Source organism: Phoxinus phoxinus (genome assembly GCF_949152265.1).
Source record: "Phoxinus phoxinus genome assembly, chromosome: 9".
NCBI classification, from domain to species: domain Eukaryota; kingdom Metazoa; phylum Chordata; class Actinopteri; order Cypriniformes; family Leuciscidae; genus Phoxinus; species Phoxinus phoxinus.
In genome coordinates this window covers 36676011-36690475 of record NC_136884.1, presented here as the reverse complement: position 1 = coordinate 36690475, position 14465 = coordinate 36676011, and the positions used below count along the sequence as shown (strand labels likewise).

The 14465-nt window shown below is 40.7% G+C and overlaps 1 protein-coding gene across 1 annotated transcript in view; it reads right to left on the bottom strand.

Moving 5' to 3' along the window:
- The window catches only part of LOC307004135 (E3 ubiquitin/ISG15 ligase TRIM25-like), a 34780-nt gene extending 20817 nt beyond the window's left edge, over positions 1 to 13963 (bottom strand). The window contains exons 1-3 of the mRNA XM_079623103.1: positions 13333 to 13963; positions 1725 to 1811; positions 1404 to 1637 (exon numbers count right to left, since the gene is read on the bottom strand). Coding sequence (XP_079479229.1) covers positions 1404 to 1637; positions 1725 to 1811; positions 13333 to 13902 — 891 coding nt within the window. The 5' untranslated portion in view covers positions 13903 to 13963. The remainder of the gene's footprint in view (positions 1 to 1403; positions 1638 to 1724; positions 1812 to 13332) is intronic.
- Between the last annotated feature and the right edge of the window lie 502 nt (positions 13964 to 14465).

The following is a 14465-nucleotide window of genomic DNA, read 5'->3' as shown; positions in this document are numbered from 1 at the left end:
GCATAAACACATGTTTTGTATGTGAATGCTGTTTTACATGAATATTATGACACGAGTGAAGCACAAAGCTTTGTTTACAAAATAAATAATAGGTTAGCAATTAAATTGGGGGGGGGGGGTTACCTTGAGGGAGAACATGCCTCACCTCTTGCGCCTCCACAAACTTTTTTTTTTATGTTGAATGTGTGAAACATGCTCTCTCCATATTTTTATAATATCAAACAATCATTGTATGTTGTATGTTTTATGTCTTTTACACTTTGTTTGGGTTTTGTACGTGTGAAGTTTTGCCAAGAAAAAAAAGAAAAAAAAAAACTTATAATTGAACGTTATTATAAAGCGTTACCCATTATCTAAATCAAATGCATCGGGTCATCATCTTAGCTGTATTGAGTAAATAGAAATGATAGAATTATAGAAAAGACAGAGGCAGATCCGGTGGACTGGGGAACCGGAGTAACCGGAGCCCCATGGAGCCAAAGGGGTGGAGGGCTGAGGTGCAGCCAGAGCTCCGGAAGTCTGTGGGGAATCCTGGAAGCTGGATAAAGCCAGTGGAAAGGGAGGAGTTGGACAGAACTTGTTAGGACGACAGGGATGTGGATGACCTCCATGGTTGGAATGCAGGAGCTTGGAGGCCGAATGCGGACACAAAGGAGCCAGGAGGCTGGGTGGGACCAGCAGAGGAAGGAGGGCCAGGGAATTATTCGGAACCAGAGAGTCCATTAGGCCTGGTAGGACCGGTGGAGAAGAAGAGACCTCAAGGGTGGGAGTATGGGTAGGAGTCCATTACAGAATATGTAGGTAAATGAGTGCAAGCTCCAGGACCACTGTATTAGGGATCCTCCTTCTCTTCACCCACTCTGAAGGGGGAACCACAGGCAGGCGTCTGCTCTGTCTGGTCTTTGAGCCCGGCGTGATATAAGGCTCACAGGGAGTCTGGGGTAGTGGGTACTGGGTAGTGCACCATGTGATCTACGTAGATGGAGATACTCATAGTTGTGATCCTCAAGGAAATGGTCAAACAATTATGAAACTTCCATCAGGTTTGAAGATCACCTGAAGCAACTTTGGTGAACATTACTCAAAATTGTACCATTAATTTCACCATGTGAAAATTTGGTTTAAAAAAGGTTTAATGTTCTGGAAGTTTTTAACTGTTATTTGCAATTTGTTTGGCAGCTAAATATATCTCCCAGAAGAAAGAGCTCAGATCATTCCAGATTTCCAAGTGTAGTCTATTTTTAAAGCAAGATGATCAGATGAGAATCTACCTTATTATTATATAACACAACAAACAGAATTCCTGGCAACATTGCAGTCAACTGCTCATTGTGCTCTTATTAAATGTTTCTCTGCGAGTCTCTTGTTCAAGTTATGACCCTGTTCTTCTAGATCTGTGTTACCTGCAGGAAATGGATGTGATCCTGTGTGTGTGAAAGCTGCTCCAGCTCAGCGTCTCTCCTCTTCAGATCATTGATCTCCTGCTCCAGTTGCTCCAGTCGTTCTTCAGCTCGACTCACTGCAGTCTTTTCCTGATCTCTGATCCGCTGTGTCGCCTCAGAGCGTCTTCTCTTAATGGAGCAGATGATCTTAGTGAAGATCTTCTCACTGTCCTCCACTGCCGTCTGTGCAGAGCGCTGTTAGGACACACATCACAATCACACAGTGAGCTTCAGTGAGTCCTGACTGAGACTTCTCAAACTTCTCTTCTTCTCCAGACTCACCTTATGAGAGTCCACAGCCTCTCTCAGCTGCTGAAGATCTTTCTCTCTCTGCTGGATCCTCTGCTGGAACAACCTCTGCGTCTCCTTCTGCACCACAAATCAATAACAGAGATGTCAGTTTATTCTGCTGTCACATTTCTGTCAGGGTTCTGTCACTTTGGTCTAGTTTATTCTTGGTTTTGTGCCAGAGCCCTGACACTCCAGTATTGTCTTGTCTTTGTTAAATCCAGTAACAGTAGAATAAATAACCAATGGCTGTAGGTTCAAAGTCGTTAAAGGGATAATAATAATAATTCATTACATTTATATAGCGCTTTTCTCAGCACTCAAAGCGCTTTACATAGAAGGGGGAATCTCCTCAACCACCACCAATGTGCAGCATCCACCTGGATGAAGCGACGGCAGCCATATTGCGCCAGAACGCCCACCACACACCAGCTTATTATCAGAGAGGAGACAGAGTGATGAAGCCAATTAGTATATATGGGGATGATTAGGAGGCCATGATGGACAGAGGCCACTGGGCATATTTGGCCAGGATGCCGGGGTTACACCCCTACTCTTTTGAAAGGGATTTTTTGTGACCACAGAGAGTCAGGACCTCGGTTTAACGTCTCATCCGAAGGACGGTGCTCTTTGATAGTATAGTGTCCCCGTCACTACACTGGGGTGTTAGGACCCACACAGACCACAGGGTGAGCACCCCCTGCTGGCCTCACTAACACCTCTTCCAGCAGCAACCTGGTTTTCCCAGAAGGTCTCCCATCCAGGTACTAACCAGGCTCAGCCCTGCTTAGCTTCAGTGGGCAACCAGTCTTGGGCTACAGGGTGATATGGCTGCTGGATGATAGATTAATTTTCACCATCAATACAAAAACAGTGTAAAATCAGAAGATAACCTGTCAATAATACATTTTAATAGTCGAGGCATGTACACTAACTTTGAGGCTATCAAAGATTATTTGGAACACTTTGCTCATCCATTTAGCATCATTGCATTAGTGAAACCTGGTTTAATGATGATAAAGGTATTGATTTTTGTCTTGATGGCTATGAATTAAGATATACAAACAGAATAAACTAAATAGGAAGAGGGGTTGCTTTGTACCTTCATAAATATGTTAAATTTAATGTTTCAACTGATATGACCATAGCTGTGGATGGCTTATTTGAATGCATAACAGTGGAAATTCATAATGATAAAAAGACAAATATCTTCATGAGTTGTGTATACCGGGCACCTGGTTCAAGCATAGAAACTTCCCTGCATAATAAACATTGCCCTGTGAAAGAATATTTTATGAAGGAAAACGTAAAAAAAAGCCCCTGGATTACGAAAGGATTCATTAATGCCTGTAAAAAGATAAACAACCTCTATAAATTGTTTATTAAAGTAAAAACAAAAGAAGTGGAACAAAGATATAAGAAGTATAAAAATCAGTTAACTGATATTATAAGAACAAACAAGCGGTTATATTATTAAAAAAAACTATATGAACATAAAAACAATATAAAAGGAACTTGGGATGTTTTGAATAGCCTAATTAAACAAGGATCCTCAAAGTTGATATATCCTGATCACTTTATTGATGAAAATGGTACGGCTGCTCCTCTGGAACTACTTCGGGAACTTCAGGATGCGCTTCTCCTCCGGTGACTTCACTACCAACTGGCAGAGATTGGAGGTCGGAATCGTGACCGGATGTACCATCTCTGTGATTCTGTTCGCAGCAGCGATGAACCTCCTTGTCAAGTCAGCGGAGAAGCCAAGACGGGGAGCTGTGCTGTCAAGTGGAGTCCAACAGGTCCCAGTCAGGGCCTTTATGGATGACTTGACAATAACAGCGAGGTCAGTCCCGGAGGGCAGATGGATCTTGGAAGATTTGGTAGAGCTCACTACAGCAGCTAGGATGGAGTTCAAACCATCAAAATCGAGAAGCTTGGTACTGAAGCGGGGCCGTGTGCAGGACCGCTTCCGTTTTAAGATCGGTAAAGATATAATCCCAACAGTCACAGAGAAGCCAGTAAAGAGCTTAGGGAGGTGGTACAGAGCCGACCTTACTGACAAAGCAAGTGTGAAGGAGATGTTCAACCAAGCAGAAGAATGGCTGAAAGCCCTGGAGAGGAGTGGCCTGCCCGGCAAGTACAAGGTTTGGGGCTACCAACACGGCATCCTTCCAAGGCTCCTGTGGCCATTGCTTGTGTATGAGGTCCCCTTGACAACAGTGGAGGCTTTGGAAAGGAAAATTAACAACTTCCTTAGGAGGTGGCTGTCTGTCCCCAAAAGCTTTTGCTCTATAGGGCTCTACAGCTCAGGGAGCAAATTGCAATTGCCAATTACATCAGTCGTGGAGGAATTTAAGACAGCCAAAGTTCGGTTGGCCATGATGTTGCGCGACAGTAATGATCAGGCTGTGCGACAGGCCAACATCGTAGTGAAGACGGGACGGAAGTGGAAGGCCAGTGGAGCTCTGAGGGAAGCGGAGGAACGCTTACAGCATGCAGACATCATGGGCACGGTGACCCAGGGGAGGCTGGGCCTGGGAGTCATCACCCGAGCAAGCTGGAAGGAGGCAAGGGCAAAGGACCGAAAAGGGATGGTGCAGAAGGAGATCCGGGCTGTGGAGGAAGAGAGTAGACAAGCCAGGGCAGTAGCCATGAAACAGCAAGGCAGCTGGACCCGGTGGGAAAGTGTCAGAGGAAGATCCCTCAGTTGGAAGGACATCTGGAATATGGAGGGGCACCGAATAAAGTTCCTCCTTAGCTCCGTGTATGATGTCCTGCCAACACCAACAAACCTACATAGATGGAGACTGACAGAGGATCCTTTCTGTGCACTGTGCAAGAGGCCGGCAAACCTGGAGCACATTCTGTCATCCTGTCGGGCAGGTCTGACTGAAGGGAGGTTCAGGTGGCGCCATGATCAGGTGCTGGCACAACTGGCCGATGGGCTAGAGAAGGAGAGGAAGCGGAAAAGAACCAAGGCCCAAGATAAAGGCCCCCGCTTCATTAGCTTCCTCAGGCCTGGGGAGAAGGCAGGCAAGGAGGACAGATGTTTAGGGATCCTTGGTACGGCAGAGGACTGGGAGATGAGAGTTGACCTCGGAAGGCAACTCAAGTTTCCAGAGGAGATTGCCGTAACCAGCCTCCGACCGGACATCGTGCTCTGGTCCCAGGCAACAAGACAGATGGCCCTAATAGAGCTGACAGTACCCTGGGAGGAAAGGATCGAGGAGGCACACGAACGCAAGCTAGGGAAGTATCAGTCCCTCATCTCTGAGAGCCAGCAGAGGGGTTGGAGAGCCTGGAATCTACCGGTGGAGGTGGGTTGCAGGGGGTTCCCGGGACAGTCACTTTGGAGAGCATTGGGGACGCTTGGGGTTAAAGGGGCAACCCGCAAGAACCTGGTGAACAATACAGCAAAGCAGGCAGAGACAGCATCCAGATGGCTGTGGTTGAAGAGGAGCGAGCGGTGGCTAAACCAGGCTGGCAGAGAGGGTGGGGGTCAGAGCTGAGTGGTAAAGTCCTGAATGACCGAGGGAGCAGTTCCAGGACGCTGGATCTGCTGTCAATCCCCATTGAGGTGTCGTGGGCTAGTTGACGAAACACCGGTGAAGTGGGGTGCCCACTTGAAAACCCAGTGAAGTCAACAAGGCTGAACCATGCGGCTCTGCCCTCAGTTGAAGACGTCTGAGGGGAGCGACTTCTATGCTAGCCACCCACATAAGGAGCAGGACGTAACTCCCGCCAAGTGTGGTGGCTGCGATATACCCTATCGTTTTAAAGACATGAGTAATGTAGTAAATAAGTTTACAGGGTTGCCAACTCTCACGCATCTGGCGTGACACTCACGCTTTCAGCATCAATCTCACGCTCTCACGCACACGCAAGAAATGTCACGCCAAAATCCATTTTTCTCCCCTCTCAATCCGTTAATTTTCTATTGATGACTATTGACTAGACCACAGTGTATTAATGACAGGAGAGGAGTTTAGCTGAGCCCACAGCTGTAACATCTGCCAACAACGTTCTCACTGCAGTATTTTCTGATCGTTGATTCGCTGAAAACCTTTGCACCTGATACGTCAGTTGCGTGTGAGAAGTTCAGAGAGAGTTCGGAGCATAGGTGCGGAGTCGGAGCCGCTGATGCGCGTTTGAAAGTTTGGATGACAATCAAGGTAAGCAGATAATAAAATGATGTGCCTTGTCACTACAGACGTAGCCTTGCCTAATCAGTCTGTGTGCCGAGAGCGCGCTCGACAGTGCGCGAGTGAGATCGAGTGTGTCCGAGCATAATATAGTTTGTTTAAAAATTAAATATACATTTCCGCATTAGGATGATCTCTGTAGCCTATTGGTATAATCTGAAGCGTTTTAATTAGTTTACATGGTTATAAAATAAAACTCTAAAATAACTTGCAGGGAACGTTCAAAGAAAACATCTTTGTTTGACCGGTTGTGAACACGTGAGGCAAACACGACTAGAATTTGGCTTAAATAACCTCTGATGATGACCTGTAGGTTATAAAAATAAAACCCCAAGATATTATATTTTATTATCATTATTTATGTTGGTACATTGTTCAGTATTATATTGAGAGCACTTTTTGTTAGTGTATATAGGCCTAATGTTTTATAATAATAATTTGTTCTATTTAGTGTACATTCCATTCATTTAACATATTTAATATTGGGGGTATTTTTTTTTTTTTTTTTAAGTAATGCAATAGTTACTTTCCCTGGTAATTAGTTACTTTTTTTTGGTACATTTTGAAAAAGCGTTTCCATTCTATTAGTTTTTTTTTTTTTTTTTGCATACATCAGGGTTTATATTAAGTAAACAAGGACTGACATTTTTTAAATTAGGGTTACCAAAAATTTTCTCCGCTCACGCGTACTGAAATTTTACAGAGTCTCACTCCAGCCAAAGCCCCGAAGTTGGCAACCCTGAGTTTAACAATTTTTTTGTAAATGTTGGCCCTAAGTTGGCCGCTTTTATTCCAGACAATGGAGTTGAAATTCAACTATTGATCGAAATTCTTTGTCATTCTTCCTCTCAGCTACAAATGAGCAGGAAGTGACAAACATTGTGTGGGAATGTAAAAGTAAGTCCTCCACTGACTGTCATGATATCAGCATGACATTGATTAAAATAGTTATCCTGAATATTGTAAAACCCCTAACTTATATTTGTAACTTGTCATTTCAGACTGGCTGCTTTCCAAGTTAAATGAAAATCGCTAAAGTAATTCCATTCTTCAAAAAGGATAACAAACATGCTTTTACTAATTACAGACCAATCTCTCTTTTGCCTCAGTTCTCAAAAATTTTAGAGAAACTCTTCAATTCTCGACTTGAAAAGTTTCTCGAGAAACATCATGTAATTAATGATGGTCAGTATGGGTTTAGGTCCAAAAGAACTACCTCAATGGCAATAATTGAAGCTATTGAAGAAATTACTAATGCACTGGAGCAAAAAAGTATGCAGTTGGTATCTTTATTGATCTAAAAAAAAGCCTTTGATACTATTAATCATTCAATCATATTAAATAAGATGGAAAGATATGGAATTAGGGGACTGGCTGGAGATTGGTTAAAAAGTTATTTAACCTGTTAGCCTTCACCAGAGCGAGGACGCTCTGAAGCGTTTTTTTTTTTAAATAGTTCAAAGTTACTATCAGATTTAATGTTATTACCTTGACAAACTATACATCATTAAAAATATATAAGTCTCACGTTTCAGTATTTGACCACTATTGTATTCTGAGAAACTTATAGTGACAGTTATGTCTTAATTTGTGTCAGGATTTATGTAATGAAAAAATGAGTCGATACCTTTAATGTGAATTATGAGCATCAGCGCGTCCATTCATAAAAAAACTCCGGTGGTGTTGTCATGAGAACGCGTGACAAAACAACGTTCCTCAGGGCTTTTGGCTCAAAAATGTGCAGATTTGGAGAAATATTGATATATTCTCATAGGTTTACATCAGATTTCTATAGACAGGAATAATATTTATTGAATTTATATCAAAATGCGTCCATGTAATCATATGCGCGCTGGATACTCTGATGTACTGTGTTTTCAAACCATACAGAAGACTGAGGGCGCCAGAGATACACAGAATAATCCATATACGGATGCACTGCACATGAAGAAGAGCCCTACCATGTGACCTTCCAGGACGTCACTCACAATAACAAAGTTAGCTTTCAGAGATCGTTGTAACATGCAGATAAAGATGTTTTGAAGACAATAAACATGATTGCAATGATATTTGATTTACCTGTGTTCTTCGAGCCATGTCAGGTATTTTTATAATAATAGATTATATGTATAATGTAATGCTAATCTATATAGACTTTACAATAGTGCAGAATAACATAAACTCATTTATTTTCTGTCTGATTTTCTTTTCTGAAGCCAAATAAGCTCATAGAAGATTATTTAAAACACTCGACTTGCGCTATAAAGTAAGTTTGGAGCTCAAACAGGGTTTTAATCTCATAAATTGTCGTGTATTGATGGTGTGCTAAGCTAACATGCTAGCTAGCTCTCTAGTTGCACCTGCCATCTAGCTGTTATTTTTTATGATTTTTTTTCTAAATCGGAATGCTTACTGAAATATTTCTTTATTTAAGAAAGGCATTTGATACAGTTATAAATGTGAAAGGTGAGAACTATGAAAGAAATTAGGGGGTGAAACGGCGTGAATAGCCAGATCGTTAGCCATTATAATGGAGACAAGGGAAAAGCATATTTATGGCCATAAGCAGGCTGGAGAGGTGTGAATGAGTGCAGGAGAGACTGACACTGAATGGGGCTCGTTTGCACCACAAAAAATAGAGACAATAGACTGAATAGATGCTAATAGATGACAATAAACACAAGTTTGCATTTTAGAGTCAATTCAAAATAAAGTCATTTGAGATGATCTTGAAAAACATTTAACAAAATACAGAGTTTTAGACTTATCACCTTCAAATTTTAAATATAACATGGTCAGACATGTGGCTTTAGCTGGAGTGCATTTCTAGAGTGCTGACGGGCCAACTTCAATTTAATTTTCATGAAGATGTTTCATAAAAATAAATTTCTAATAACTTACACAACTTTGAAGCTATTCATATTTTTTTTTTCATTATGACAATAATTCATTCTACATTTCCAATAAAGTGCCAGGTGTCAGCTTTCAAATGAGATCATGCTTGTGCTTTTAGGACAAAGGGTCAATTAACTGAATCTGTTTTAGGTTCAGAATGCAATTTCTGGGGATTTTTCAAAAATGGCGCTGAAGGCTAACAGGTTAACAGGGAGGTTACAGTTTGTAAAAATCGGTCATTATTTATCAGATACTCTTGGCATTGTTTGTGGTGTCCCACAGGGGTCAGTATTGGGGCCAAAACTGTTAAATGTGTATATAAATGATATTTTTAATACATCCAAAGTACTGAAACTCATACTATATGCAGACGACACTAATATATTCTACAGTAGTGACGACTACAATGAGCTCGTAAGTACGGTAAACAGGGAACTAAAAATAATAAAAAAGTGGATGGACACAAATTATACTTGAATATAAATAAAACTAAGATAATGATGTTCGGTAATCGCAACAAAATGTCTGAACAGAGAATAAGTATTGATGGTACCCAAATTGAAATTGTGAGTGAGAATGCATTTTTGGGAGTAATAATTGATAGTAAATTGTCATGGAAACCCCATGTCAGACACATAAAAACAAAAATCTCCAAAAGCCTCTCAATTATAAATAAAGTAAAACTATACCTTGATGAAAATTCACTCCGTTCTTTATACTGCACCCTGGTACTACCATACCTGATGTTTTGTGTTGAAGTGTGGGGAAATAATTACCAGAACCCAATAAATCCTCTGATCATATTACAGAAAAGAGCTGTGAGGATCATTCACAAGGTTGGTTTTAGAGAACATACTCATAATTTGTTTATGCAGTCAAAGTTGTTCAAATTTGATGATCTTGTAAAATATAATACATCAATAGTCTTATATAAAGCATTTAACAAATTATTACCGCCTAACTTACAACGTTTTTTTAAACCTACAGTGCGAGCCCATAACTTGAGAGGTTTTGGATATTTTTCATTACCGAGAGCCCAAACCACTCGTAAACATTATTGTGTGTCTGTATGCGGAGTGAAACTCTGGAACAAACTGGACTTGCAACAAAAGCAATGCCAAACTATTCATCATTTTAAACTGTTATATAAACATTGGGTCTGGTTAAAATACAGAGATGAGGGTCTTTAATTTACATTACTGTTTTATTTGTCTCATAGTGTCATGTTCACTATAAATATCTGCACTCTGTCTCAAAACATGTGCGCAATGTTTCCTTACCATCGTTGGTATATTGTTTATTACCATCGTTGGTATATTGCCCATTACCATTGTTGGCATTGTTTATTCTTTTTACACTGTCACAAAACATGTGCTCAATGTTTCCTTACCATCACTCTCCACTTCCACCTGGTCTGTCTTTGAGTCTGTTAACCTCAATTCTCTGATCGAGACTATGTCTCATTTGAAGCCAACTATGTGTCCCAACGATGTCATTCCATCTCGTTTCCTTGGGCAAGTTATTGAGACTGTTGGCCCTGACTTGTTGTCTGTAATCAACAAATGTCTCCATACTGGTACGGTACCTTTTGATTTTAAACTGGCCACAGTGCGACCCCATCTTAAAAAATCTAGTCTGGACTCAAAACTACTGGCTAACTTTCGACCTATTTCAAATCTACCCTTTTTATCCAAGATTTTAGAGAAAACTGTTTTAAATCAACTTCAGTCTTATCTGACCATCAGTTCTATTCATGAAAAATTTCAATCTGGCTTTAAATCCCGCCATAGTACTGAGACAGCGCTCTTAAGAGTTTTAAATGATATCATGCTAACCACTGACTCTGGGCAGTCTATGGCCCTGGTTTTGTTAGACCTTAGCTCTGCCTTCGATTTAGTTAACCATGACATTCTTATATCACGCCTTGAAACATGTGTTGGTCTTCGTGGCACAGTACTACAGTGGTTTCGGTCGTACCTCTCTGACAGGAGGTATGTTGTCAATATTGGACACCATTCTTCCTCTGAAACAACTTTAAATTCCGGTGTCCCCCAGGGTTCAATTCTTGGTCCTGTACTGTTCTCCCTATTTATGCTTCCACTAGGTTCTATTTTTAATAAGTATGGGGTCTCCTTTCACTTGTATGCTGATGACACCCAGATTTATATCCCTCTGAAGCGTGATGATAGGCAGGCATTACAGCCTATCATGGATTGTTTGAAAGAGCTAAAACTCTGGCTTGCGTCTAACTTCCTGAGTCTGAATGAGAGTAAAACCGAATTTATTGTGTTTGGTTCAAATGGACAATACTTACAGGATCCTGATTTTGCATCTTTGTCGCTTTATAGTACCACGTGTGTTAGAAACTTGGGTGTTTGGTTTGATACTAATCTTAAATTTGATAAGCAGATAAGCACTGTGATTAAGTCGTGTTTTTATCATCTTCGTCTTCTGTCAAAGGTGAAGCCTTTTCTTTCCCTTAAGAAATTCGAAACGGTCATGCATGCTTTTGTTACATCACGACTCGATTATTGTAACTCACTGTACATTGGTGCTTCACAGGCCTGTGTTGCGCGTTTACAGTTAGTTCAGAATGCAGCGGCTCGGCTTCTTTTTGGGAAGCGTAAATATGAACCTATCACACCGACCTTGATCTCTCTACATTGGCTGCCGGTCAAATATAGAATTGATTTTAAAATTCTATTGTTTGTTTTTAAATCCGTTCATAATGAGGCACCACAGTACTTGTCTGACCTGTTACACCCTTACTCTCAGTCAAGGTCACTCAGATCAGCTAACTCTGGTCTGTTGCAAGTTCCGAGGACTAGATTAAAAAATAGAGGAGATCATGCCTTCTCTGCCATTGGCCCTAAATTATGGAATAGTCTCCCGGTCCATATCAGAACTGCCCCAACCCTACTGACCTTTTAAGTCTACTCTCAAGACTTATCTCTTTTCTTTGGCGTTTAACTTACCTTGACTCTTTATTTTATGATTTTACTTTTGTGTGTTATACCCATTTTACAACTGGTGTTTGTCTGTAAATTGTAAAATTGTTTACCTTTACATATTATTATTACTCTCTTTTAAATAATTTTCTTCTCTTGTGTGTACAGCACTTTGGTCAACCTCGGTTGTTTTTAAATTGTGCTTTATAAATAAACATTGTATTGTATTGTATTGTATTGTTGGTATATTGTTCATTACCATAGTTGGTATATTGTCCATTACCATTGTTGGCATTGTTTATTCCTCGTACATTGTTGGTATACACTGTTGGTATAATAAATATTTGTTACTTATGGTAACGCCATCATGAAATAATATTCGTAAACAATCCGTGAGCAAAGTAACAATGTAGCTTAATGTATTAATTACTAAATGAGGAACTGGGGTGGGATTAAATAAGTTGTCTTCTTCCTACTCCCTTTCAGGCAGAATTCGATCGTCATATTGAAATACTGTATGTTATGTGTGTTTTTTTGTGTGTTTTTTGTACTGTATGATTTAACTATATTTTGTCTACCTTGTAATTTTTTTTATGTGCCATTGCCTGAAATAAACGAAACGAAAACGCTTGATTATGCAAGCATAAGTATCATAAAAGTGAAACTGACACAGATGTAAAGCTTCACACTGACCGTTTCCTGCTGCGTAACAGTATTTCTGTTAATAACTGCCATCAGTTATAAAATGTGATTGGAAATCAGTTCTAATTTACATGAAGACGGGCATCCCATTTCCATCAAAAATTGATTTTGAAAACAGAACAGAATCCAAAGCCTGAAGTGAGGCTCTAAACGACTGAGTTTATATGGACTGAGACAGATTTACTGAAAAGAAAGTGTTTTTGTCTGTCGCTGCATTTAACTTGTGTTATTATTGACATATATATATTTTGTCAAACAATCTATTAATATTTTCTATTATTTTATGTTGCTTCATCAAAGCCTGTTTTACAAAAGCTTGTGGTGCTAAATATGTTTACAGTACATTTCACCATATTTTCAGTTAAGGTCCCCATGAACCGGAAGTTGCAAACGACTTTTCTCCAGTGTCGTGGCGTATTTCCAAGTGAAACTGAATATTGAACAGAGGGCAGGGTTTTACTTTAGCGCTCCTCCTCTCCATCTCCGCTCATAGCAGACTAACAGTGTGAGGGAGTGGTGAAGCGTTTTCAACCCAAGCCGTCAGACAGACGTCATCAAAAAAGGAACGTCATTCCAGACACGGCAAACAAATTTTTTCTGTGTATTAACTTGCATGGATTAATTGTTCATCACAAGACTAGTAATATGCGCTAACAAAGTAAATAGGGTCAGTTTTGATTTCATGTCGACTTTAAGTTCAGTGCGGAGCACAAATACACTCAGCAGTGAAAGTCCACTTGCAGCTTCTGTTCACTTCTGCTGACGTCTGCAGTGGGAATGATGTTTCCTGATCATATGGTGCCAATATAAATAGTGTCAACATTATATCATCAGTGTTTAGTTTATAGTTCATACCTGTTTCTCTGTCCTCTGTGCTGCTGCTGATACAGTGTCGTGGTTTTTATGTTCATCCATCGTACACAGCAGACATATAAACTTCTGATCGGTGCGGCAGAAAACCTCAAGGAGTTGATCATGTGTTTGGCAGATCATCTCCTGCAGTCGTCCAGTGGCATCAGTCAGATTGTGTCTCTTTCTTTTAACGAAACTCTCATGTTGTTCGAGGTGATTCTGGCAGTAAGACTCCAGACACACCAGACAGGACTTGACGGCTTTGCGTTTTCTTCCATTACAGACGTCACACTGCACATCTCCAGCTCCAGCATAACAGTCAGCAGGAACTTTAGTCTTCAGTTTCTCCACCACTTCAGCCAGCATGGTGTTTTTAGCTAAAGCAGGTCTTGGACTGAAGGTCTGTCTGCACTGAGGGCAGCTGTAGACTCTCATCTGATCCTCCTGATCCCAGCAGCCAGTAATACAGATCTTACAGTAACTGTGTCCGCAGGAAGTGGTCATTGGATCCTTCAGGAGATCCCGACACACTGAACACAGCAACTCATCCTGAGAAATTCTGGCTTCCGCCATTTTACTGCATGAGACACACAAACACACAACAGCTCAACTGCACTTCAGTTTCAGTTTCTCTGAACTGAAGAGTTTCCTGTTTCCTGTTTCTGTGTTTGAGTGATGTGTGGAAGACATGTGTCTGCAAATCTATAAAGCAAGTTCCTCACTCCTAGTGTAGTGGGTTTCCGTCTGCGTTGTGTTTTCTTCTTAATAATAGAGATGCCACATGATGATGCAGTTGTGATGTGATTTACTCTCGGCTTCTTTCAGTTTCATTATTAAAATATAACAGACCCCATCAGACACCTCTAACAAGGAGAATCTCTAATGGTGCTTCCTTAACATTTTATGCAGATTAACACATTTATAAAAGAGAACCCAGGCTCAGTCAGGGGCCAGTTCTCCTCTGGCGGTTATGAACTAGAGGCCGGATTTAACGGTAAGATTAAAACATTTATATGAATGCCTGGTTAAAGAGATGCGTCTTTAATCTAGTTTTGAACTGGGAGAGCGAGTCTGAGCAACGAACAGTATCAGGAAGGCTATTCCAGAGTTTTGGAGCTAAATGTGAGAATGCTCTC